The sequence below is a fragment of the Sciurus vulgaris genome, assembly GCF_902686455.1.
Source record: "Sciurus vulgaris genome assembly, chromosome: 3".
Taxonomy (NCBI): Eukaryota; Metazoa; Chordata; class Mammalia; order Rodentia; family Sciuridae; genus Sciurus; species Sciurus vulgaris.
This window is the reverse complement of record NC_136463.1, coordinates 4,429,635-4,452,647: the sequence shown is the minus strand read 5'-3', so window position 1 is coordinate 4,452,647 and position 23,013 is coordinate 4,429,635. Positions and strand designations below refer to the sequence as shown.

Here is a 23,013-nt window from a genome sequence, read left to right as displayed (position 1 = left end):
TGGCCTCGGAGCTGTCTGAGTGTTCAGTCTGGGCTGACTCCCGACATGAGTGGCACGTCGTTTCCTCTACTCCTGAATATGTTTTATTTTAAAATCACATAAAAATAACTCTGCTCAACTGGAACGCAGAGTCGTAGGAAGCGCTGGACACCGGCCTGAAGGATGAGGCCAGAGGGCTGCCTGGAACTGCTCCTGGGTGGCGGTGGGGGGCTGAGCCTGGGGACGTGCTAGAGTGGTCTGCACCCCTTCTTACTGGGGTCTCACTTGGCATTCTGTCTGCCAGGCTGCCTGGCACCAGACTCCAGTTTTGGAAAAATGGAAAAATAAACGGGGTAAATAAAAGACTCCCCACCTCCAACCCAGAACCCAAGTGCCCTTCCCTCACCCGCTGCCCGCCCACCCCGGCGTGGGGAAGAGACAGATGCCCCGGGTTGCCCAGCAGGCGGGGACCCCCTTAAGCTTTACTTTGGACTGGAAGCCAGAGGGCAGGGAGTGGGGTGGGTGTCCAGCGGCCCAGCATCCTCCCAGCAGGAGGACAGGGCCGCCTCTGTCCTGGGCATCCCCTGCAGAGGCGTCTCAGCCCCAGGCGAATCAGCCCCAGGCGACTCAGTCCACAGGAATGTTTGCCTCCGTCTTTGCTGATGGGCTGGCCATTCCTCACCCGAGGTTCCCACGTTAGGGGTATGCTGGACGGAGGGGCACCACTGCCATTCACTAGTGTCACTCGGCCCTGGACTGTGAGCCTCCCAGTCATTCGCTGAGGCTGTGGAGCAGAAGAGGATGACATGGGGCATTCCATGCAGTGCATCCCTGGGGAGGGTCACAGGCTCCTGTGGCTGGGGGTTGAGCCCAGACTCCCTACTCTGCCCTTGGCAGCCTGGGCAAGAGGCCCCTGCCTCTCCCTCTTCCAGCCCCGGGCAGCCCCCGAGCCACTCTCCTGGCCGCTCTCTTCTGGCCTTACAGGGGTGTTGGCTTCAGGGACCGGAGCCATGGGCAGCGCCTGTTCACCCGTCTGGTGGGGCTGCCCGGCATCCTCGGGCCTCCTGGCAGGACCTTCGGAGCTCAGCAGCGAGCAGAGGCTCACCAGTGGGTGGGCACTGAGGATGCTGGTGTCCCTCCATCTGTCCCAGCAGAGGCCTGCAGGAGGATCCAGCTGCTGCTGGCCCTGGGTGACTTGCTCTGCTTTGAGCCCTATTGCCGTCCCTCTGCTGTGAAACGGGGCTGGTAGCCCCCGCCTCCTGGGGTGGATGGATTGAGTGGCAGGGGTGTGAACCTGGTGTCTGACCTGTTGCCAGAGCCTGGGCAGGTGGAGGCCTCTCCCTAGAGGCTCAACATGGCCAGGCCACCTCCTTAGGCCTCCCTGGCCATGGGGTGGGGAACCGTGTCCCAAGCCTTCAGAAACAAGGCGGCCGCATCCACTTCCGCCTGGGCATGGCTGAGGGGTGGATGGAGAAATGGGCGGTTGGGGAAGCCACCCCCCTGACCAGCAGCCGGGTGGTGGAGGCTGCAGGCCGTGACTAGGTCTCCCTGGGCCCTGGTCTTATCATTGTGGGGGTGGGGAGGTCCTCTGCTGGGCTGGCCTGGAGTGAGGGAGACTCTCTGAAGGATGGGCTGCGTGGCCTTGCCCAGGTGTGCCCCCATAATGCCACAAGCTGGCAGCGATAGGGTGGCGGCCCGTATTCTTGGATCTATTCCTCCTGGCGGCTTTTGGGGTTTGCTTGGCTTAGCACCTTGCAAATCTCCTCGAGTTGGGACTTGCCTTCCGTAAGCCTCTCCAAGTGGCCAGCCCCGGGCCAAGGGGCTGTGTGGGTGGAGGCCGCACGTCTGGCACGAGGCTGTGCTGCTCTGGGGCTCTGTTCTCATGTCCTCTTGGGGTGGGAGAGAACAACTCAGTCCCCACCTTCCCCAAATCCAGCCCAGCTCCACCCAGCCCTGGGAGCCCAGGGCCTGGGACAGGGTGCCCTGATGCTGCAGACCCTGGAGCAGGGAGACTTTTGTTCACAAACCAAGTAGCCGTGGCTCTCGGGGGTGCTGGCCGGAGCCTGGCTGGCATCCGTGGATACCTGTGGCCACCCTACCCTGTGAGGACGCTCTAGCCAGGTCCGAACTTTGGAGTCTGACGGACATGGGCTCACTGTGCGCCCAGCTCCCAGGTGCTCTGGGGTCTTGGGCAGGTTACCACCCTGCTGAGACTCAGCTCCTTATCTGCAAAATGGGACCATAAGGGTTTGACCCAGCGCCAGCACCCAGTGGGCGGCTGCTGTCACTCCCAGGTACAGGTGGCTGCTCGTCTGGGGTTACCTGGTTCTGGAACCCCTGGCAGATGCAGAAGTGAGCACACACCTGTGTAACCACCCACCAGGAGGGAGAGCCTGTGGCCTCCTGTGATCATCATCCTTCTCTGTCTTTAGGAGTCACTCGGACCTCCAGCAGCCGTCTCCGGAGGCTCGGCGACCCATCAGGTCCAGGTAAGTGACTTTTGGGCCTTGGCCCCTGTCACAACCTGAATCCTACTGGCCTTCTGGTTGTCTGCAGCCGGGGGATGTGGTCTTAGGTGGCTGCATGTCCAGGTGGATTCTAGGCCAGACACTGTCCACTAGGGGCAGGGGCTGCCCAGCTCCACAGGAAGCTACCCCAGGCCTGGGAGGAGCCCTGTGTGCAGGACAGAGGAGAGAGCAGGAGGTGGAGGCGGCACAGTGGCTTCCAGTAGGGGTGTGGAGGGTGGCTTTGGCCACGGGCCGCTTGGTGCTGATTCTAGACCACTGTGCCAGCCTCCTGCAGCCTTGTGGACTTGAAGATGTCTTTGGTGATGGAGCAAATCCCACCTGCATGATGCGGGATTCGATCAGCGGTTCCTGGTGGTGGGATTGTTGTGTTCGACTCTTTCCCAATGACCAGCGGGGAGGGAAACAGACGCTCCCCAGGCTGTCAGCTCTGGGACTGTCAGAGCTGGAGTTACCTCTCCTAGGCGCCGCAGAGGCTCGGCCAACCACGGGGCCAGCCTGGGCATAGGTGGGCACCCTACCACCCTCCTGGATGCTGGGGCTGAGCCTGTCTCGGGCATCTCCAGCCCCCCAGACTTGACAGTGGTGTGCATCCTGAACTCCTATCCCCAGAGCCCACCTTGGCTCTTCCTTCCAGAGGCCAAACTGGGGCTGGTGTCCTCCTTCTGCTGGCCTCTATTCAGAGGAGATGTTGGGTCACAGAGATGAAGGGACTTGTCTCCCCTCGGAGGTGATCAGCTCTTGGAGAGGCCCCAAAATGTTGCCCGCTTCTGCCTGGGTGTTGGGGACTCGGTGCCAGACCCAGGCTGGACAGGGGGACATATGGGGACGGAGCAGGCAGGGGCTGCACCCTCATGAGCAGCTCTTCCGCAGCAGGAGACGGGTCACAGAAGGGCATGGGGAATCCACATGAATAAGTCATCCATGAATCAGGCCTGCCGTCAGGGGGCCAGACTCTCCAGCTGTGCTCCTGCCCCGGGGTGGGGAGCCATGAGCCCCCAGGGCCCGCAGCCGGGCTGGGGCCAGCCTTGTCCAGGGGAACAGTCAAGTGTCTGTCACCCACTTCAACTACACATTTGGAAGTCTCTTCATTCATTTGCATAGAATTAATTAGTTAATTTTCTCTTAGTTTCCAGTTAGTACTGACTCCCAGCTAGTGGCAATGGCCATGGACACGGAAGCAGACAGCCCTAGACCACGTTGGCTCCCTGGGTCCCCGAATTCTATATGCCCCATGTTCCTGCACCCACTTCCAGGGTCAGCACAGACCTCTCTCAGGGTCTGTCCTCCAGTGCTCTGTGCTGTCCACCCTCTGGCCTGCGGTGGCCGAGGGTGGCTCTCTGCAGGGGTGGCGGGGGCGGCATGGGAGACGGTGTGGGTGTACGTGATGTGTGAGGCCCCTTGCCGTTCGGGATGAGACGGTGGGAAGAGGGGACGCCCTGGCTGGAGTCCCCTGGGCTGCTGGATGACTCAGTGCTGTGGTTAAGAGGCGCCCCGCCCCCCAGCCAAGCTGGTCCACCAACCACTGGGCAGCCCCGCCGCGGTTGTGTCTGGGCCTTTTCTCCGGGGCCCCTTGGCTTTGTGACTGGTCTGCCCTCCTCCTCCCTTCTTCTTGCTGGTCAGCCTCAGTGGGGTGGGCTTGGGGGGGCCCACAGCACTTTGGGGGGCTCAGGTCTTGGGAGGCTGGCACCTTGGACTGCGGGGACAAGGTCTCTTTCTGGCTGTTGCTCCTCTGTGCTCAGACGGGCCAGTTCTGTGCCGTCAGCACTTGGCGGCCCCACCATGGCCGCCCTGGAAGCCTAAGGCATAATTTGCCGAAGCCCCAAGCTGCAAGACGGTGATCTAGCTTCCCTCCGGGCCGCCTGCTGACACACGCAATCCTCTGCGGGCTCGGGCCGGAGACACCCTTTCTTGGCTCCTGTCTCTAACACAGCGGCCACGACCGGAGTCCAGGCAGGGCGTCTCTCCTGGACCCAGACTCCCAGTCCCAGCTCTCCATGTGGGGCCCCCGTTCATCCCTTCCCTCCTCCCAGCCTGTCCCACACCCTGGTGACGGATCAAGGACTCCACCCTGTCCCTTTTCCAGAAGGGCCGAGGGGCCACGTCTCATGCTTCCTCCTTTATGTTCTTCTTGAGGCTGTGGTTGGCCTTGTCCGGATGGGCTAGTTCTGCTGTTGAGAGGACTCCTGCAAGTTCACTCACTTTCTATCCTTGGATTTTTTAAAAGATAGATTTGTTAGATATATTTTTTAAATGTAAAGAATAAACTAGGTGCGGTGGTGCCCCGTCTTTAATTCCAGCGACTCGGGGGAGGCTGAGGCAGGAGGATTGCACATTCCAGACCAACCTCAGCAATTCAGCAAGACCCGGTCTCTAAAACTAAAAAGGGCTGGGGATGCAGCTGTGGTAAAGTTTCCTGGGTTCAATGCCCAGACCCAAAATAAAGACCCCCCCCCAAAAATTTTTTTTTTTTTTTTGTGGTGCCAGGAATTGAACCCAGGGCCTTGTGCTTGCAAGACAAGCACTCTACCAACTGAGCTATCTCCCCAGCCCCCAAAATTTTTTTTTAAATGTAAAGAATAACATGACAGAACACCCAGTACCCACCTTCCATTCAAGCCATGAGACAAGACAGTGGAAGTCGAAGCCCCAGGGCCTCTGCACCCGCCCTTTCCCACTCGATGACACTTCTGAATGTGGCTCTGGCCTCGTCAGCCTGTCTGTGTGAGGGGTTCCTTGTCTGAACACCTGTGTTTCTTTTGTATACTGTCAGCATTGCATAATTGCCATCCTCTGCTCTCTGCTTGTCCATGCACTGTGGACTTTGAGATTCTGCCGCGGAGATCTGGGCTTCTCTTCTTGGTTTATTTTGACAGCAAACTGCGTTCCTCTGCAAAGGGAGGTGTTCCCAACCCCGGGCCTGCTAGTGAACTTCCCTAGTGGGTTTCCCCTGCTGCAGACGTGGCCAGGAGCCTTCTTGCCACGTGGATGCCCATCCTGGCCCGTCTACAAGTTGCCATAGCTCCCTTCCCAGAGGCCTTCAGTTTGCTCCCACACTCACTCTCTTCCTATGCCCTGGGCAGTCTCTCTGGGCAGCAGCCTCTCAGACCACAGTCCCAGGCGACCTTTGCCCCGGTTCCCACAGTGCGCACAGCTACCCAGCCTGCGTCTGAGCTTCCTACCTCCAGCCCCGATCCCTGGAGACTTCTGTGCTGCATCCAGCGTCTCTGGTCCTGCTCATTCCTTCTTCCCATATCTCTGGGCTCTTTGACCTCCTGCCCAGCCCCACCATCATGCCCTCTGTACTGCACTGGATGACGTCACTGCCCAAAGGTCAAGTCCAGAATGTGACCGGACCTGGAAATAGGACCTTTGCAGATGATAAGAACTCAAGATGAGGTAACCTGAGTTAGGGACCGTAATTCCAGTAACGGGTCCTCATAAGAAAGCAGAGGAGAAGCATGTGAAGGCCAGGCAGAGATGGGAGTATGCAGCCACCACAGGGGTCGCCTGGGAAGGGTCAGGCAGGACCCTCTCCCAGAACCTTCGGAGGAGCCTGGCCCTGCGGCACCTTGGTTTTGGACTTCTGGCCTCCAAACTCTGTTGGGTCCCATTTGTGGTACTTGGTTATAGCAGCAGCAGAACCCTCATACACACCCTCTGCCAGGCTGTCGTGGAGAGACAGCCCCTATCCTGACATACTCCGCCTTGGTGTCTGAGCCCTGGGGGGCGCTGAGGCAGGAAAGGGCCTCCTCGGGGTCTGGTGCTCCCCATTCCCTGCTGCCCGTCTTTCTGCCCCTCTTTGAGGAAGACTGCCCAGCTGCAGGCCTGGCCAGGCCCCCCCAGAGAGTGCTGGCCTAACACTCATGACACTTGGCTGCAACTAATAGTTTAATTGCCACCACTCCAGTAGACAGTAGGGCCATGAGGCGGGCCTGCCAAGCCAGCGCCAGCTGTCTCCCGGGCACCGTGCCATGCTGCCCTGGTGCAGAGTAGCTGCTCCGGGCATGTGCGTTGGATGGCTAGCTGCTGTACCCAGCCATGCCGGCAAAAGTACGCCTGGTGGAGGAGCAGATGGAGGGGTGGGCTGGCGGGACCTTGCTGCTGGCCTCCCCGGGCACCCCTCACTCCTTCCTTCCTCTCCCGCCTCGGATACCTGTGCCTCCTCCTATTCCTCTAATGCTTCGGCCTTGCCACCCCTGAGGAAGCAGGAAGCCCAGTGCCGACCTTGACCTCTGCCTCCCCAGCACCCCCAGGTCAACAGGTGGCCTAAACCTGGTCAATTCCCCATCTTCCTCAGTACCCTCGGTGGGCTGCTCGAGGTCTTGGTCATGTTCTGGTCTGGCCTCCTCGGTCCCTCCTTGGATGTCCTTGTCCCCACCGTCTCCCTGCCGCAGGCCCCTCCCTATGCACAGCCAGGGGGCACTTACCAAGACCCTGCCCCAGGCCAGGCTCCCGCCACCTAACTGTTTGCCACAGGCCTGGCTGTAGTCCTCTCGCTTGCAGAACCTTGGGTCCCCTTCTCTCCATGCGGCCACCGCAAGCCCTGAGTACCAGGCTGGGAATCTCCCCTGCCTGGCCCGACTCCCTTTTCCAGTCTGTGTTTCCGTCCTGGCTCGATGTCACCTCTGCAGGCATCATTCTCTCTGGAAGTAGCCCTCTCCTCCCTCTGGCCCCTGCTGGGCAGCAGGATAACATGGCTCCGGTTGTGACGTCCCTTCAGCAGGTTGGCCTTAGTTACTCTGTCCCTGCTGCCCCACGGTGGGGTTTTTGCAGAGCGGAGCAGACAGTAAGCATTGCCCTGCACCTGGCAGGAGGCGGCTGGGCAGCAGAGGCTAGCTGGACACACAGCCGGTGTAACTCCCCATCATGGGCAGCCGCGAGAAGGGGTGCTAGTTGGAATGAGTCGCACCCCGTGTGTGTATAATGTGTCAAAATGCACTCTACTGTCAGGTGCAGCTAAAGAGAACAATTAAAAGGTTAGTTTAAAATAGAATATCGGCTCTCTTTGGCTTGGCTAAGAAGTAGCTCTTCCCTTTTTTCATCTTCTGGGGAGGGTGGTCCTGAGGAGGCCCTGTCTCCAGGGAGTGGGAGGGAGACAGTGAAAGGTTTTGAGGGACCAGGCAGTGCTAGGCTTGAACTCAAATCATCAGCAGGTCAACAGCGGCCCTGTCATGGCGCACCGGCCATGGGAGGCTGCCAGGCGGCAGACGGCAGGCGGCAGGCGGCGGGTATCCAACAAGGACATCCTTGCAGAGAGCTCTGTGGGAGGACTGGTGTGGATCGGAACTTGCTGGATGTCAGTCACGGTTCATCCAGAAACATTCCCTGGGCACCTGTGGAGCAGCAGTTGGCTCCGTGGGGAGGTGGACGTGCCAGCTCCTGGCACAGTCTAAGAGCGACCCTGGCCTCCCCACCTGAGAGGGACCCGGCCTCCCCATCTGTCTTGCTCTGTGCAGGCGCTGGCCAAGGCCCCCTTTAGAGGGGAGCGCCAACTCCGGCTCCGGGCAGGCTGCAGCCCTGGACGGATGGCTGAGCGCGAGGGCCGTTAGCGGTGGAATCCGGCCCTGGCTGGGCTGCTTCTCCCATCCTCTTGGTTTCCTTCCACGCTGACCTGGAAGGGCTCCCAAAGCAGTCGGCTGGCCCATGCCGTTAGCACCAGTGAACCAGCAGCAGCCCCGGGAGCAGAGAGGAGTTGGCTTTTATTTATTCAGGAACAGACGAACCTTGAGGCATCATAAAAAGCGCAGAGAAGATTCCAGAGAAGATGCAGCCCACCCGAGGCTGGGACATGGCTTGCACTGGAGGCTGCCACAGCCTGGGCTGGGGCCACTTGCTCTGCAGCCGGCACAGCGGCAGCGACTGCGGCCGGGTCAGCACCCTGGGGCCCTGGGATCGAGCTCCTTTATCTTTAATTCAGGGAGGCAAGCTTCAGTGGTCAAGTCTGGGAAAGAGCAGGAAATGAACAGAAAAGTCATTTTTTATTTCATTTATTTATTTTTGGTATGAGGGATTAAAACCAGGGTACTTTACGACTGAGCTACAACACCAGCCCTTTTTTAAATTGTATTTTATTTTGAATTAGAGTCTCCTTAAGTTGCAGAGGCTTACCTCAAATCTGTGATTCTCCCGCCTCAGCCTCCCAAGTCACCAAGATTACAGGTGTGTGCTGCTGTGTGCTTAGAAGAGTCATCTCAAGTGAGAGTCTGCACATCCCCTGTAACTGGTACTCATCCCGCAGGTTTCCAAGTCCCTGCAGTAGGGAGGGGACATGGCAGGTGGCTGAAAATCTGAGCCCAGACCATTAGAAAGTCTGCTTTCAGCAGATTCTTCCTCCCTGACTCCTTGAGTGACCCTCCCCAGGTGTGTCTCAGGAGCAAGGTGGTGCCATCCTGTCAGCCCGATGCCAGGGGCCACCCTTGCCCACATCAGATCAGGTATGAGTGTGCTTGCTTTCCCAGATGGCTGAGCCAGCCCCAGGGCCTCCTGGTTGGTGTTGGCATCTCAGGCCCCCATGGGGACACCTGGTACTTTTTGTCCCCTCTCAACGGTGCTGGGGCACGCCATGTACTTCCTGGAGGGAACTAAAGCAAGGCTCTGGTGCTCAGGTGGTGTGTTTGGGGCAACTGAACTGAACCCACTGCTGGGCCCAGATGCGGAGAGAGGTGGGTAGCGAAAGAGAAGTGACCCATACCTTTTTTTATTTTTATACTGAGCATGGGCTCAGTCTGCAGACATGAATTTGGGGCATGCATTTCCACTGAGGAGGAAAGTCAAGACCAAGAAGACACCAATCGCAGCATTTTCCGTGAGGGCCCAGCTGCATTTGGGGGCAGGATGGGAGGGGAGGGAGCAACCATGGAGGGCTCCCCAAGAGAGGAGGCATTTGACTGAGCCTTGAAATAGAAATGGCTCTCAGGCCCAGTCGGGGAGTGAAGCATGGCCGCTTGACATAATTTCCTTTGACAGAGTGCCCTGGAGCAGAGTCAGAGCAGAGTGATTGGCCCTCCTTCTTGTGTGCCAGTTCTGGCCTCCCTGGGGCCCCGCCAGGGTCTCAGGGCGAAGTGGTCCTCACTCTCCCTCCTTACCCTCCTTGGGCGCCTGGCTGCTTCTCCAAGGAGACTCTGTGTCAGTGAGCCCCTCTCTGTAGTTAGAAGGGCCTGAGAACTGGTGACAGGGACATCGCAAAGCCACCAGGGCGTCTGATGTGAGGTGAGGGACGGAGATGCTGCCTGAGACTCACCTGGAAGGGCTGTTGGGTGATGGCACCTGACTGTGGACAGGTCAGGGATGGGAGCTGGGGCTTGTGGGCCGGCACAGCTGCAGTTCCCAGAACGGCAAGCCTGGGTCCAGTCTGGGAAGGGCTGGGTGAAGCTGAGCCGCTGTGGGTTGATTTGCTGACGTGCCTGGTGAGTGTGAGACAGGGCTGTGACGACAGGCGACCACAGAAACCTCCTCACTATTCCCCTGGAGGAGGAGCCTCGCAGGACCCCCTGCTGGGAGGCAGGCTAGCCTGGCAGGTGTGCCCTCCGTGCCCACGCTGAGCTGGATCCTTGTCCTCCTTGCAGCCTGGCCTTACCTCTGCACCCTGCCTCGGAGCCGGCTTGTGACTAATGCAGGCCTCCTTGGAGCCAATGGGCCCCGCCAGGTTTTGGGTTTCAAATTATCCCCTGCTTGGGCCAGAATGCTTGGATTTTTAGGCACAGTGGGGAAAAAGACCTTGAGCCAAACTATGCGGTGAAGAAGTGAGGGTCAAGGCTGAGCTAGGCACCGCGCCCACCACAGCAGTGACCCAGCGCGTGTGCAGCCCTGGCCTTGGCCACCACCCCGTTTCCACCGGCTGGCGGGGTCTGCGGCCTCTCCGGCCTTCGTGGCTTGCCTGACAGAGGGACTTGGTGTTGGAGAGACTCATGTGGGATTAACAGGGTTTCTTCTTTATACTTCTTCTGTAGTTCCTAAACTTAATACAATGAACAGACATCACCTTTATAATCGGAAAAAAACAATAAAGAATTTATTTTCAAAGTCAGGAAAGCGTCAACAGATCAACCCCAAGCCTCCGCGATTCTCCCCATTCTGAGTCAGTGGTGGTCAGTGGTGGTCAGTGGTGGGTCTAACTCTTTTGGAGGTTTAGTAACAGAAGTGAACGTGGCCCTCAGTCCGTCTGGGGTGCCGGCTTCGGTCCTGTGGCTGCTATGACAAGCTCCCACAGACTGGGTGGGTAGAAACCACACGGATTTGTCCTCTCATGACTCTGGAGCTGCCCGTCTGAACTGAGCTCCGCTGGTCTGAATCCAGTTGTTGGCAAGGCCGGGCTCCCTCCAGAGGCCTGGGGGAGGCCCTGCTGCTCTTCCAGCCTCCGGTGGCTCCAGGCATTGCTTGGCTGGTGGCCGAAGCACGCCAGCCTTCAAGGCAGTGTCTTTGCCCCCTCTCTTCATGTTCTCTGTCCTCCTTTGTGCAGGTCACACCCCTCTCTTACGTGAGCACACGTGACAGCCTTTAGGATCTACCGGATGATCAGGGCCAGGTCTCCATCCTTCACTTAGTCACCCCTGCAAAAACCCTTTCCCAAGTCAGTCACAGTTACGCGCTCTAGGAACTAGGACGTGGTGTCTTCGGGGGCCTTGCTTTGGCCCACTGCAGTGCCTGAGGAAGACGCTGTCCCCACCTGCTCTGTGTGCTGACTCTCTCTAGGGCTGTGCTCCAGGTGTTTGGTGTTTCCCAGAAGGCTGGAAATTGCCCCCCCCCCCAAAAAAAAAAATCCTGCAAAAAAATGCCCTTGCTGTAGGAACTCTCCGACATTTGGTGTCCTGTCCCAGGCAGGGAGGGGTCAGTGACACTTCAGGGCCTTTGGCTCTGTCCTCCAGCTGCGAGCAAGCATACCTGAGCCTTGCCTGGCCGCATAGAACTCACCTGCCCTGGGGGCAGGGAATGTAAACCCAGGGGCCTCTGGGGGGCAGGAACCTAGGGGAAATGTGTAAGATGAGCCGGTGGGGACTGGAGCAAAGGCCAGGAGGACTGCAGTCTTCAGACCAGGCAGGAAGTGCCCCTGTCTGACCACATCCCCCCCACTTTGTCAAGAGAAGCTGAAATTTTGGAGTTTTTAGGGAAGTAGCCTCAGTCTTAACATTGGCACAAATACACATTTTCTTTAAACGAATGAGAAAGCAAAACCTCTATTTCAGGTTTGCCGAGGCCCTGGAGGCGGGGATGCCCCTACCCCACCCTGGGACTCACTGGCCCTCCTTCCACCTTCTCTGCCGAATCCCTCCCCCAAGCCCAGACACTGACCAGGTGCTAGCGGGACCCCCTGGTTCCCGGTGAGCATCCCCTGGGACTCTAGCAAGAAAAGGCAGGGAGCCCTGGAGTCTGGGGAAATCAGCAGCAAGAGGACTTGCTCCCTCCCAGGGGACTGCCGAGACTTACTGACTCATGCTGTGTGGCAGGAATCTTCCAGGAAGCCTCTGCTGGGGTGGGGACGCAGCTCCCTCTGACACTGCAGGCAGGCTCACAAGACAGGGGCACCTTTGCAGGGTTCATCCTGGGCAGGTGCTCTGGAACCTTCTCCCAGTCCGCGTGCCTGGGGAGGTGGCCATCTCCCAGCCAACCCAGTGGGGGTGCCAAGGAAGGGCCTGGCCAGCGCCGGCAGAGGCAGGCGAGGCAGGCAGCAGGAACTGGGCTTTTTAAACACTTAAACCCCAGGAAATCGCGGCATCGCTGGACGGGGAAAATGAAAGACTTTGGAAGTCGCCAGGAATTTGACTCTGCGAGTTGGTTTCCAAGAGCCTAAGTTAAGCATCTCCAAGTGGATATTAAAAAGGAGCAGCGAGGCTCGGCGGCGGGGGCTGGAGGGGGTGGAGAGAAGAGGCTGCCGCCGGAAGCTGCACGCTGGACGGCTGAAGCCACCGCTCTGAAGGCCGGGCGCTGGTCCTCGCGGGAGGACCCTGGGCTGCGGGATCCCTCCGGGCCCACCTCTGGCCCTCTTTCCCCAGCGTTTCCCCCCTCCCCTCTCTCTCCTCTTGCTGCCTTTTCCCTCCCGTTTCGAAGAGACAATGCTACTTCAGTTTGGAGCACAAACATATGATCAGCACATGGAAATGTGGTAATTTGGATGCATTCGTGATTGCAACAGATTGAAGAAATTAGACCAGACAAAGAGTGTTTTTGGAGGAGGAGGAGGAGGAGGCAGAGAGAGGGAGGGCGACGGTCGGGGTGAGAAAGGGGAGGACGCCCGCCTCCGAACCAGGGACGCCGGGACTCCCGCCTGCTGCTAAATATACCCGTAGGAATGGAGAGGGACCGGATCACAGGTAGGCGGACGGCCCCCCTCGCCCACTCCCCCGCCCTGTTCCCCGGACTCAGCGTTATTGCTGCTCTGGGAAATAAGACCCAAGGGTCACTTTTACTCATTTTTGGAGAAATATTTCTTTTCCTTTTGACTGGTCTCAGTTCGTGGGTTGGAATGTTGTTCCCAAACCTAAGCGCTCCCAAGTCTGGCTTTTATTTAAACCCGGCTCTCCTCTCTCCTCTCAATTTCTCTTTCATTTTCCAACGTGCCAGTTTGGCATCTGGGACCACGGTGAACGTGGGCCCCGGGGCAGGGGGGCCTGCCGTGGCGCTGGGGCGGGGGCAGCCAGGCCTGTTTGTCCACCGTGCGGTTTGTGCTTTTGCTGCCAGCCCAAGTCTGTCTTCAAGGCTGTGTTGGTCTCCTCCCTGAAATAGCTGTTCTGGGCCTCCCTGGCAGTTGATTATAGAGATGGAGGCTCCCGGCGCTCAGAGGCGTGCGCGCGCATCTGTGCGCTCTCGTGCGCGCGCGTGCACATGTGGCCATAGGCTCCCGCGGACCCTCCGCGCAGGCACAGGCCGGTGGGGCGGGGCATGGATGGATAAATGAAAGAACGGAGTCTCCCCTGCGTTGGCCTCCGCAGTGAGAAAACCCTCCTATCCAGGCCAGGCCTTGGCAGTTCTCCGGCGCGTGCTGAGCGGGTTTGCAGACCTCGGGAACTGCATTCACCACTGTCCCTGCGCTTGGGCCCACCCCTCTGGGCCAAGTGCTGGGGGACCCCGCGGATGAGGAATCCTACGGTGTGAGTCACGCTCCTGGCTCCCGGTGTTCTGAAGTGCCCTGGGTCAGGCTGCACCTAAGAATGCCGTCCTATAAGTACCAGTGGCCCTAGTCTGTTCGCCACCACCGTGTGTATGTGTGTGTTGGGGGGTCTGTAAAAGACCCCTTAGTGGCCCATTGGGAGAATGGGCTTCTCCCCTGCTATTTGCCAGGCAGGGTCAGAATTTGCTGGGCAGCTCTGGGCGGCTGGCTGGCAGGGTCCTGCTGGAGGGACATGTGTGTTCTGGCGCACATACTAGCAGGCATGGCAGGAGGCTGCGCAGTGAAACCGCAGCTCGGCTTGTTCTGCATGAGCTCTGATGGGTGCAGAGCCAGGATTCCAGTGCTCCATCTGCAGGAGCTGGGGGCAGGGGCCACCCGGAGAGACCCTCTCCAGGCCTGTGCTGGTGTGTGGAGATACCCTGGAGCAGGCCACCTGCCACAGACTGCTCTGAGCAGAGAGTGCGCCCTGCTGCCTCCTCAGTTCCAGCCCACAGGTCACTCCAGTGTTCCGGCCGGAGGGGCCTCGGGTCCAGCCTGTGTTGATTGATTGATTTAGTGGTGCTGGGCATCAGACTCGAGGCCTGAAGGATGCTGGGCAAGTGCTATATTGCTGAGCCACGCCCCAGCCCCAGCCCTCATTTCATAGATGACCACACAAGGCCCGTTGGGTGACCACCTGAGGATCTGAAAGCCAGAGCACAATCCACGTTTGTATGTGTTTTCATTTTAAAAAGCTTTTTTTTCCCTCCTAAAACTCAGTTGTAAACTGGCACTAGGAACCAGGAGGAAAACCCAGAGCTGCCTCCCCACCATGCTCCTCCCGGGCCAGGCCTCCAGGCCTCCACTGTGGTCCTTCATTGAGCTGAGCGCTTATCCAGTTCTGGGAGGGCAAGATCTCGTCCTGTCCCTGATGGGTGACCTGGAGGAGGTACCCACAGGGCCCCTAGGTGGCGTCCTCTCTCTCTGCCTTCTCTTCTCGCTGGGGCCACTGGCTCATGCCCTTTGTCCACCATCAGATGCAGTGACAGCTGCTTCAGTCCTTACCGGTGCTGCAGGGGGCCCTGGGCCTGGGGCGAGGGTGCATGCAGGTGTGGTCAGAGGCCTGCCCCACCCACTGACTCCCAGATGCAGCTGTGGACGCTGCTTACGCCCCCTGGCTGTTGGGTCCAGCCTGGCTGCCCAGCAGCTGTCTGGGAGGGGGCGGGGGTGTGGTCCTGCCCTCGTGGGTCCACGGTGGTCTGCCCGGCCTCAGGGAAGGGGCTTCAGCAGGCGCCAGCAGCTCTTGGCTGCTTCCTCTTTCTTCCTCTCTCCCCTTGCCTGGTTTGGGAACCAGGCAGCCTGGGGTCGTCCCTGCCCTCTCTGAGGCCACCGCCTTCCCCTGGGAAGATGCCGCCTGCTCGTCAGCGGGGCCTGCCAACGTGAGTCACGGGAGCAGGGACAGGCTGCCGCGGCACAGAAGGCCGTTCCTCCAGCCAAGGTCGGGATTTTTTTGTTTTGGACTGGCTTTGTGGCTTTTACAAATTAAGCAGTTTTATCTCGTTCCAAGAGCTTGTACTTCAGTAGGGAGAGAATCTCCGAGAAGGGAACTTTCCACTGAGAGCTGGTGCTGCGGGGCCGCGGGAGGGCAGGAGCGGCCCAGCGGGGAGGCTGGGCAGCAGCCGAAGTCGCTGGGCGGTCACCGTGCCGGCATGGGGTCCTGGAGCTGCCTGGCTGCCCTGGCACTGGGCATCTGCTCCTGGTAGGCGTTTGGCCAGTGCAGCGGGGCACAGCTGGGGCCCTGCTCCTCTCGGACTGGACCCTCTGCTGTGGACCAGCAGGTAGCTAGAGGCCCCTGGAGGTCATGCCTCGCTGTCCCTTCTGTCCTCGTTCTGTGGCCCCTCATCTCTGAATCCCTGGGGAGTTCGAACCCCCCACCTGGGTGGGCGCTGAGGGCCACTGGCCTCCTGCCTGTGTGGAGTGCTCTGGCTTTGCTCTTGGCCCCAGGATGAGAGGTTTGGGTCCTCCTTGCTTTTTTCCTTTCTTACCAGCCGGACTTTGGTCCCTGTGGGGATTTCCTAGTGGCTCACTCAGAAGTGCACACTCTCCCAGCTCTGGAAGACAGCGTGCAGATCCTCTGGGTCTCTGTGGGCGAACCTGCTGGGCACCTCTCCCAGCTGCTGCTGGTGGCCGCAGTCCTTGGCATTCCTTGGCTGTGGACACCTCACTCCAGCCTCTTCCTCATCACATGGCTTCTTTCCTGTCCCTGATGTCCCTTTGCCTTTCTTATAAGGACACTCACCGATTTCAGGCCCACTGGGTGACTGGGGATGATCGCATCTTGAGGTCCTTGACTTAATTCCATCTGCAGGGACCATTTTCCTGAATAAGGCCACACTCACAGGCTCCCGGTGGACATCCTTTGGGGACCACCATCCTTTTAGTCCCCTACAGTCCCCATGCGTCCTGGATGCACAAGATGGTTCTGTGTCCCAGACCCCTCAGTGGCCCACCTGGGCCTTTGATGTGGCCACTGATGTTTCCTTGTGGTTGCTTACCCCTGGTGAGGTGTGAGGAGGCCTAGCCCTGCGTGGAATTCCAGGGACAGGCAGGAGCCTTCCTGCAGGCCCAGAGCCCCCCTGTGACCCTGTGCCCAGCTGACACAGCTCCCCAGGACCGGCTAGGTGGTGGGCAGAGGGGTGAGGCTGGGGCAAGACACACAGATCCGAGTCAGCATGATTCCTCGCAAGCTTCAAGTCTGCCCCGACATTTTGCTGCTTGTGCTTTAGTTCTCATAAAGTCCCTCTAGGAATTGCTGTGCATTAAAGGAGTACGTCAAATGACCCCACTGCACGAGATCGGCGCGGCTTCACACTGGTGGGGGTGCTCACTGTGGCCGCTCTGGACTGCAAGAGCAGTCTCGGACTCTGACCTTGACATCGCATGCATGCTGTTCATCCACAAGCGGTGCCCACTGTGTGCTCGCACTGGGTACCGTGGAGCACAAGGCAGGGCCTTGGCCTCAGGGCTGCACAGCACTGAACCACTGAAACACCGTGTGAGCGAGCACAGGGCAGCGGCCGGGAGGAGGGAGCCAGGTCAGGAAGGGCTGCCCTCGGGAAGGCGCCGAGGGGTGAGGAGTGGTCTAGGCTCCAGCCAGGTCTGCCGAGAGCTGCAAGGGCCCCGTGGCATGGGGCTGAGGGAGTCAGGTGACGGGGTGGGAGAGACCAACCCCAGCTTCCTGGGCACTGTCAGGACTTCCCTCCTGACCCAGAAGTCTGGGGAGGACTTGCCGCTCACTGCACAGCACGCCCAGGGCCTGCTCGTGCTGGCCCACACGGGCCCTGTGGAGCCCTGTCAGTTGGATGGGTTGGAAGGCCCTGGAGGGGAGCGGCTAGCTGTGGCTTCCAGGGACTTGTCCCTCAGCCGCCCACCTCCCCGGCTCTCGGGACTCAGGCATTTACAGGTCCCACCCCAGGCCTCTCTGACTTTGTGGATGCAGCCTCCTCTGCCGTACCTGCCTCTGGCAGTGCCACCGTTGGAGGGAGCTGGGAAGGGGACTCGTCTCCCGCTCCGGCCTGATGGGGTTATTCTTGCCCAGCCTGCTCCACCTGGGTGCAGCACCTCCCTGCCCGCCTGCCCGCCTGCCCAGCCTGGGCCACTGCTGCTTCCTGCCTGGCTCTGGTGCCAGACCGGCACAGGCAGCAGGATGCCCAGAGCCGCCCCCGCTCCCATCTCCCGCCTGCCTCACCTGCCCTGCGCTGCGCTAGCAGGTCCGTGGTGTAGGTTCTGGGTGCTTCGGCTCAAGCCCACGCGTGCGGGAGCTGAGAGGCCCCTGAGGGGCTCCTGAAGCCCAGGGCTGGGCAGTGGCTCTCGGGACAGGAAGGGTCAGTGTGCTCTGGGGAGGGGTCTGGTGTGGGTTGTGGTAGGTGTGGCCCCGTTTGGAGAACCGATTTGGGCCACATGGAGCTCAGGCCAGAGAGGTAGAGCTCAGCCCCGGAGGTGTCTTTCTGCTGTGCGCACAGGTCTCCCCCTTACGCCTCTGACCCCAGATCCACCCCCATCCCCTGAGTTGAGAGGAAACTGTGACTCAAGCAAAGCTAAATAAACACAGCGACACAACCCTTGGAATCCCGAAGAGGCGGGGCCTCTGCAGCCTTCCTGTGAAACCCCGAGTGCTCCTGGCCGCTCTTCCACTTTCCCAGATCTGCCTCCACCAGCAGGTGCAGGAAGCCTCCATTCACAGCCTCCGCTTCGACCTTTTCTCCCATCATCACGTCCCTGTTGGACACAGCTTGCTCCCGTTCATTTAGCAAATAGGCATGGAGGTCCTGCCGTGTGACAGCACTCGCCTAGATTCTTGGTCTACAGTGAGGAGAGAGAGGGATGCGGTGCCTGGTTCCTTGGGACGTGCAGCCTGCACTGGATGTCAGGCAGCAAATAAACAAGTCACTAGATGGTTTCAGATAAGGGCTGTGAGGAAGCTCAGAGAGAAAGGTGCAGTTCTTGCTAGGTTGGTAGCCAGTGCAAAGGCCCTGAGGTTGAACCTCAAGGCTTGAGTGCCTGCAGAGCTATAGAGGAGAAGGACTGAAGCCCCAGGACAGGTGGAGACAGGTCATGCAGGGCCTTGGAGGCCCTGGCGAGGACTTGATTTTATTCTTGGCTGTGGTGGGACCTCAGTGCCCTGCAGCTGCTGTGTGGCTGGTGGCAGGAAAGGAGGGGAAGCAGGAGGCTGGAGGGATGGATTGTAGTCACTGCAGTGGGGGCTCTTTGCTAGGGGCCCCAGGTGGTCGAAGAAGACAGAGGCTGATGTGGCAGCTGCCTGGGCCTGGGCTGCTTCTTTAAGAAGGGGCACTTGCTGCTTCTGGGCCCAGCTGGGCTTTGGTACCCTTGGCTGGGACAAGGTGCTGTGACCTGACCCTGGGAAGGTGGCCCTGGGAGCCGGCAGCCTCAAGGCAGGGACGCAGGTGTAGGCAGAGGGAGCAGTGCTCGCAGCGTGGTCCTCCCAGGGCCTGCCGGTGCCGCCTCCCTGTGTGGTAGCCTCGTGCCTAGTGCCTGGGCTCTGCCACCGTCCTGTGACTTCCAAAGTTCTCCCCCGCTTTGGTCCCCTGGCTCAGGGCTGTGTGAAGATCCTGGCGGCTCTCGCCCAGCCCTTGGGGCTGGGGCAAAATCAGAGCCTCCCTCTCCTTATAGGAGCCCCAGCCGAGGTCAGGGGCTTCCACTTCCATCCCTGGGAGAGGCCTCGACTAGGGAGGCTGCGGGGAGGCCAGGCAGCCAGCCGGTGGGGCGTGGAGTCTGTCCCTGCCCGTAACGTTGGGCCGGCCCCTCAAATTCTGCGCTCCCTGTCCCTGCCCCTTCTCCAAGACAGACCCCACCCCTGTGGCTCCTGCGTTCCCGGATGCTCTGCCCTCTGCGTGGCGTGCTGCCTGGGAGACAAGGGTGGGGAATCCCGGCACCCCCACGGGGCAGCCTGCCCCCAGCCCCCTCCACATGGGCTGTGAGTCAGGGGGCTGCTCAGGAGGCTGGGCGCCCTTCCAGGTCGCTCTGAGAGGGACTCATGGATCTGGGGACGGACGCTACCTCCTGCCGGTGGCTGTGAGCTGCCGCCCCCGCAGCTCCTGAGTTTGGGGCTGCTCTTGGGGTGGTCGCCGGCTCAGCCAGGCCCCTCGGGCAGTCTCCCCTGGATTCTCTCTCTGACCTTTCCGGGGTAACATTCCTCTCACCTGCGCAGGGCCAGAGCAGGTGGTGGGACAAAGGAGCCTCTGTAATAAGTTGGGGGTCTGCACACCCCTCTCCCTAAAGCCCCCAACCCCGTGTCCCTCAGAGAGCGTGCTGCGGACTGTCCAGGGGCCCCAGCAGCAGAAGCCCTGCTTTTCCATGGCCTCACCTTCCGGTGGCTTCACTCGGGCCCCGCTCACTCTGGGCAGCCCTCAGCCTGGACTTGTCCCTCCAGCAGGAAGCAGGGCTCTCAGCCAGGCTGTGGGACGGGGATAAAGGAGCTTCAGCTGCACCATGTCCACACGTGCAGGAGCCTTCACAGCTCCTGGTCCTGGGGTCGCCATGCCCCAGGGACCGCAAGGGCCTGGGGCCGGCTCTGCCCAGACAGGGTGGCCTCCGTCCACGCCCCGTCTGTGTTTGTGGAGGAGGGTGCCCTGGGAACTGGAGGCCGGGCGCAGCCAGAGGGCGGCGTTTTCTGGCCTCCTGTGCCCGGGCACCCCTGCCTTGCAGCGTGGGTGTGGGGGTCTGCTCTGGCGGGAGGTGGGGAGGGACTGGCGGCCGCAAGACCCCTGGGGCTGCGCACAGAGAGCCCCTTGCCCAGCAGGCGGCGCTGCGAGCCCTCGAGAGCCGCTGGGCCTGGGCTGGTGTCTTCTCTGATCTGTGGTTTCCGCTGACTGCCCTGCTGGGTGCAGGCCAGGGAAGTGACGAGGAGAATGGGAAGTGCCCTGAGGACAGAAGGAAGCTCCCAGGCACAGGACAGGGGTTCCTGTCCCATCTGGGTGGGGCACTGAGAGCTGAAGCCCTGGCTCAGGAAAGGGGGAGAGGGAGGGAGGGGTGCCCAGTGCCCCCGCCTCTGGACCGGTCGGATTTGGGGTTGACGCGTCTCAGGCGCTTACATTTCCCCAACTTTCCATGAAGCGCTCAGAGCATACAGGAAAGATGACGGAATCAGCGCAATCGCCCCCGTGCCCGGGGCCCGGTGGCCAGTGGCTCCGTGTGCTTCGTCGTCCCTCTGCCCACGCCATCAGGCTTTCCGGGGACGCATTCCAAGATGAGCTGCAAACATCGGTTCACAAGGCCCCTAGACCCTTCGGCTTGCCCCTCGTCGGTGGCACTTTTCCTTCTTGAGGTGACGTCCGTGGGCCACGGGAGGGTCAGTGTACTGTTCTCCAGATTTTGACAGATGGGGACACTGCACCCCATCAGAACACAGAGCCCCGGGAAGTCCCCAGGCCCCTCCCACTCTGCGGCGCCACCTCGGTTCCCACTGTCCCACCAGCGGCTGATTTGCGGGTTTGCCTGTTTGGAGAGCCCTCCGCGCCCCCGCAGGCACCCGCGCTGAGCCCCTTCTTACGCCCAGCCTGGTCCACTCGCGAACCTCCTGTGGCCTTTTGGCCATTTTCCTGCTGGTGGGCCCGGTGAGTAGCGCTGGCGGGCAGGGGCTGTCACCAGGCCCCCTGGACAAGCGCTTGGTTCCCTCGTGCAAATGCCCAGCCGCAGCGGAGGCGGAAGCTGAATTCCAGGAATCTGCCGCGCCTTTCCCCAGAGTGGCCGCCCGTGGCAGTCCCACCAGCACGAGGTCCTGGTGGCCCCAAGTGTCTGCCAGCACATGGTGTGGGCGCCCTCAGGGTTGAGTCCTGCGGGTGGGTGTTTGATTTGCATTTGCCAGGGGGGACTCGTGTGGCGTATCTGTTAGCCACTCTCACACTCCTCCTCCGTGAAACCTCTTCTCATCTCTGTTGCCCATTTCAACGATCAGGCTCTTGGCTTTTCCTCATTCCGTCTGGATTCTGGTCTTTTGTCAGACATTTGGTGTTTTTGTTTGTATATGTTTGTTTATTTATTATGGTATTGAACCCAGCAGTGCTCTATTGAACCACTGGGCCACACCCCCAGCCCTCTTTGTTTTTTGAGACGGGCCTCTCTAAGTTGCTGAGGCTGGCCTCCAACTTGCAATCCTCCTGACTCAGCCTCCAGGTCACTGGCATCACAGGCTTGCGCCACCCCAGCGCTCTTCTCTAAGGAGAGCATGTTTCGTTTCCCTCCACGCCTCACTTTAGCCTCATCCCGTTTCTTTGATATGCTGTGTTTTCATTATCATTCTTTGAAATACTATCAAATTTCCCTCGTGACTTCTTTTTGGATTCGTGGATTTTTAGAAGCATATTATTTAGTCTGCAAATAGTCAAGATTCTTCTAAATATTGGATAGTTATTGATTTCTAACTTGATCTTATGGTGGCCAGCCAACACAGTTTACATGATTTCAGTCTTTTCACGTTTGAGACTCACGGCCCAGTACAGAGTGTGTCCTGGTAAATGTGCCGTTTTCACTTAGAAGGAGCATGTATTTTACACTTGTTGGGGACAGCACTTTGTATTTGCTGATTAAGCCAGATGTGGTGGTGCATACCTATAATCCCAGCGGCGTGGGAGGCTGAGGCAGGAGGATTGCAAGTTTGAGGCTAACCTCAGTGGCTTAGCAAGACCGTGTTTCAAAATAAAAAATAAAAGGGGTGGGGGATGCAGCTCAGGGTACAGTGCCCCCGTGGTCAATCCCCAGTACCAAAAAAAAAAAAGGATTGCCGACTAGGCCAAGGTGGTCTTCAGGTTTTCTGCAGCGCGGAGTGGTGATTGCTACCTTCTGAATGTTACCTCGCTACAATGTATTAAGTTGAAACATAATATCCAGTGCAGTGGTGCTGGGAAGCAGAGCATCTGGGAACTGATGAGGTCAGGAGGGTGGAGCCCTCCTGAATAGAACCAGTGTCCTCGTGAAGGTGGCTGGAGGGAGTTGGTCCCTCTGTCCCGCAAGGCAGCGTCAGGGACTTTGATCTGGGGAGACAGCCTTCGCCAGACGCTGAGCCTGCTGGTGCTTTGACTCTGGGCCACTGTCCATGCATTACGCGGGCTACCATGTTTTGTTACAGCAGCTCAGAGGGACTGAGCCAGCGTCCCAGCCTCCAGCTGGGGTCGTGGAATTGCTTGTTCATCCCGTCAGTCCTCCAGGTTTTGCTTTGTGCATTTTGAAACCCTTTTGCTCCGGTGCATACACATTTGTGAATTTTATGTCTTCTTGACAGGTTGACCCTTTTATCACAGGGAAACGTACTCCTGTTCCTGGCGACCAGCTCAGCCTGGAGCTGGCTTTATGGATGGCCTCTGCTGTCTTGTGTTTGCCGATTGCAGTGTGTATCTTTTTCCAAACAGAAAATCTCAACCTGTGTTCTGGCTCAAGATGCATCTTTTGTCATCAGTATCAGGTTGAGTCTTGCCATTTTTATCTTTTCTCACAACCTCTGCCTTTGAATTGGCGTTTTCAGGCAGTTTAGATTTAATATGGTCACGGGCATGACTGGGCTTATATCTGCCACCTTGCTCTTTGATTTTTCTTTGTTTCGTTTGGTTTTGCTTTCTTTTAGGTTAATTAAGTATTTTTTAGGATTCTGCTTTAATTTGTGTTCTGGCTGTTTACATCTACCTCTTTGTATTAGTATGTTAGAAGTTGTTTATGTATTGGACTCTATATTCTCAACTTTTCAAAGTCTACTTAGAGGGCTGGCGATGAGGCTCAATGGCAGAGCACTTGCCTGGCATGTGTGGGGCACTGGGTTCGATCCTTGGCACCACATATAAATAAAAATAAAGGTCCATTGACAACTAAACATTTTTTTAAAAATCTACTTGGAATTAACCTTGTGTTCCTTCA

At 59.0% G+C, this 23,013-nt stretch overlaps 1 protein-coding gene across 7 annotated transcripts in view; it reads left to right on the top strand.

Annotated features, from left to right (window-relative positions):
• Nucleotides 1-23,013, top strand: part of SEPTIN9 (septin 9) — a 144,839-nt gene that overhangs the window by 15,152 nt on the left and 106,674 nt on the right. For 5 of the 7 annotated variants that reach the window (XM_079134191.1, XM_079134182.1, XM_079134186.1 and 2 more), the window contains exon 2: nt 2,412-2,468. The exons of 1 other annotated variant lie outside the window; for it this stretch is intronic. In XM_079134191.1, coding sequence (XP_078990317.1) covers nt 2,412-2,468 — 57 coding nt within the window. Of the gene's footprint in view, nt 1-2,411; nt 2,469-12,637; nt 12,815-23,013 lie in introns of those variants that run through there. One more of the 7 variants, XM_079134188.1, reaches the window with a different exon arrangement.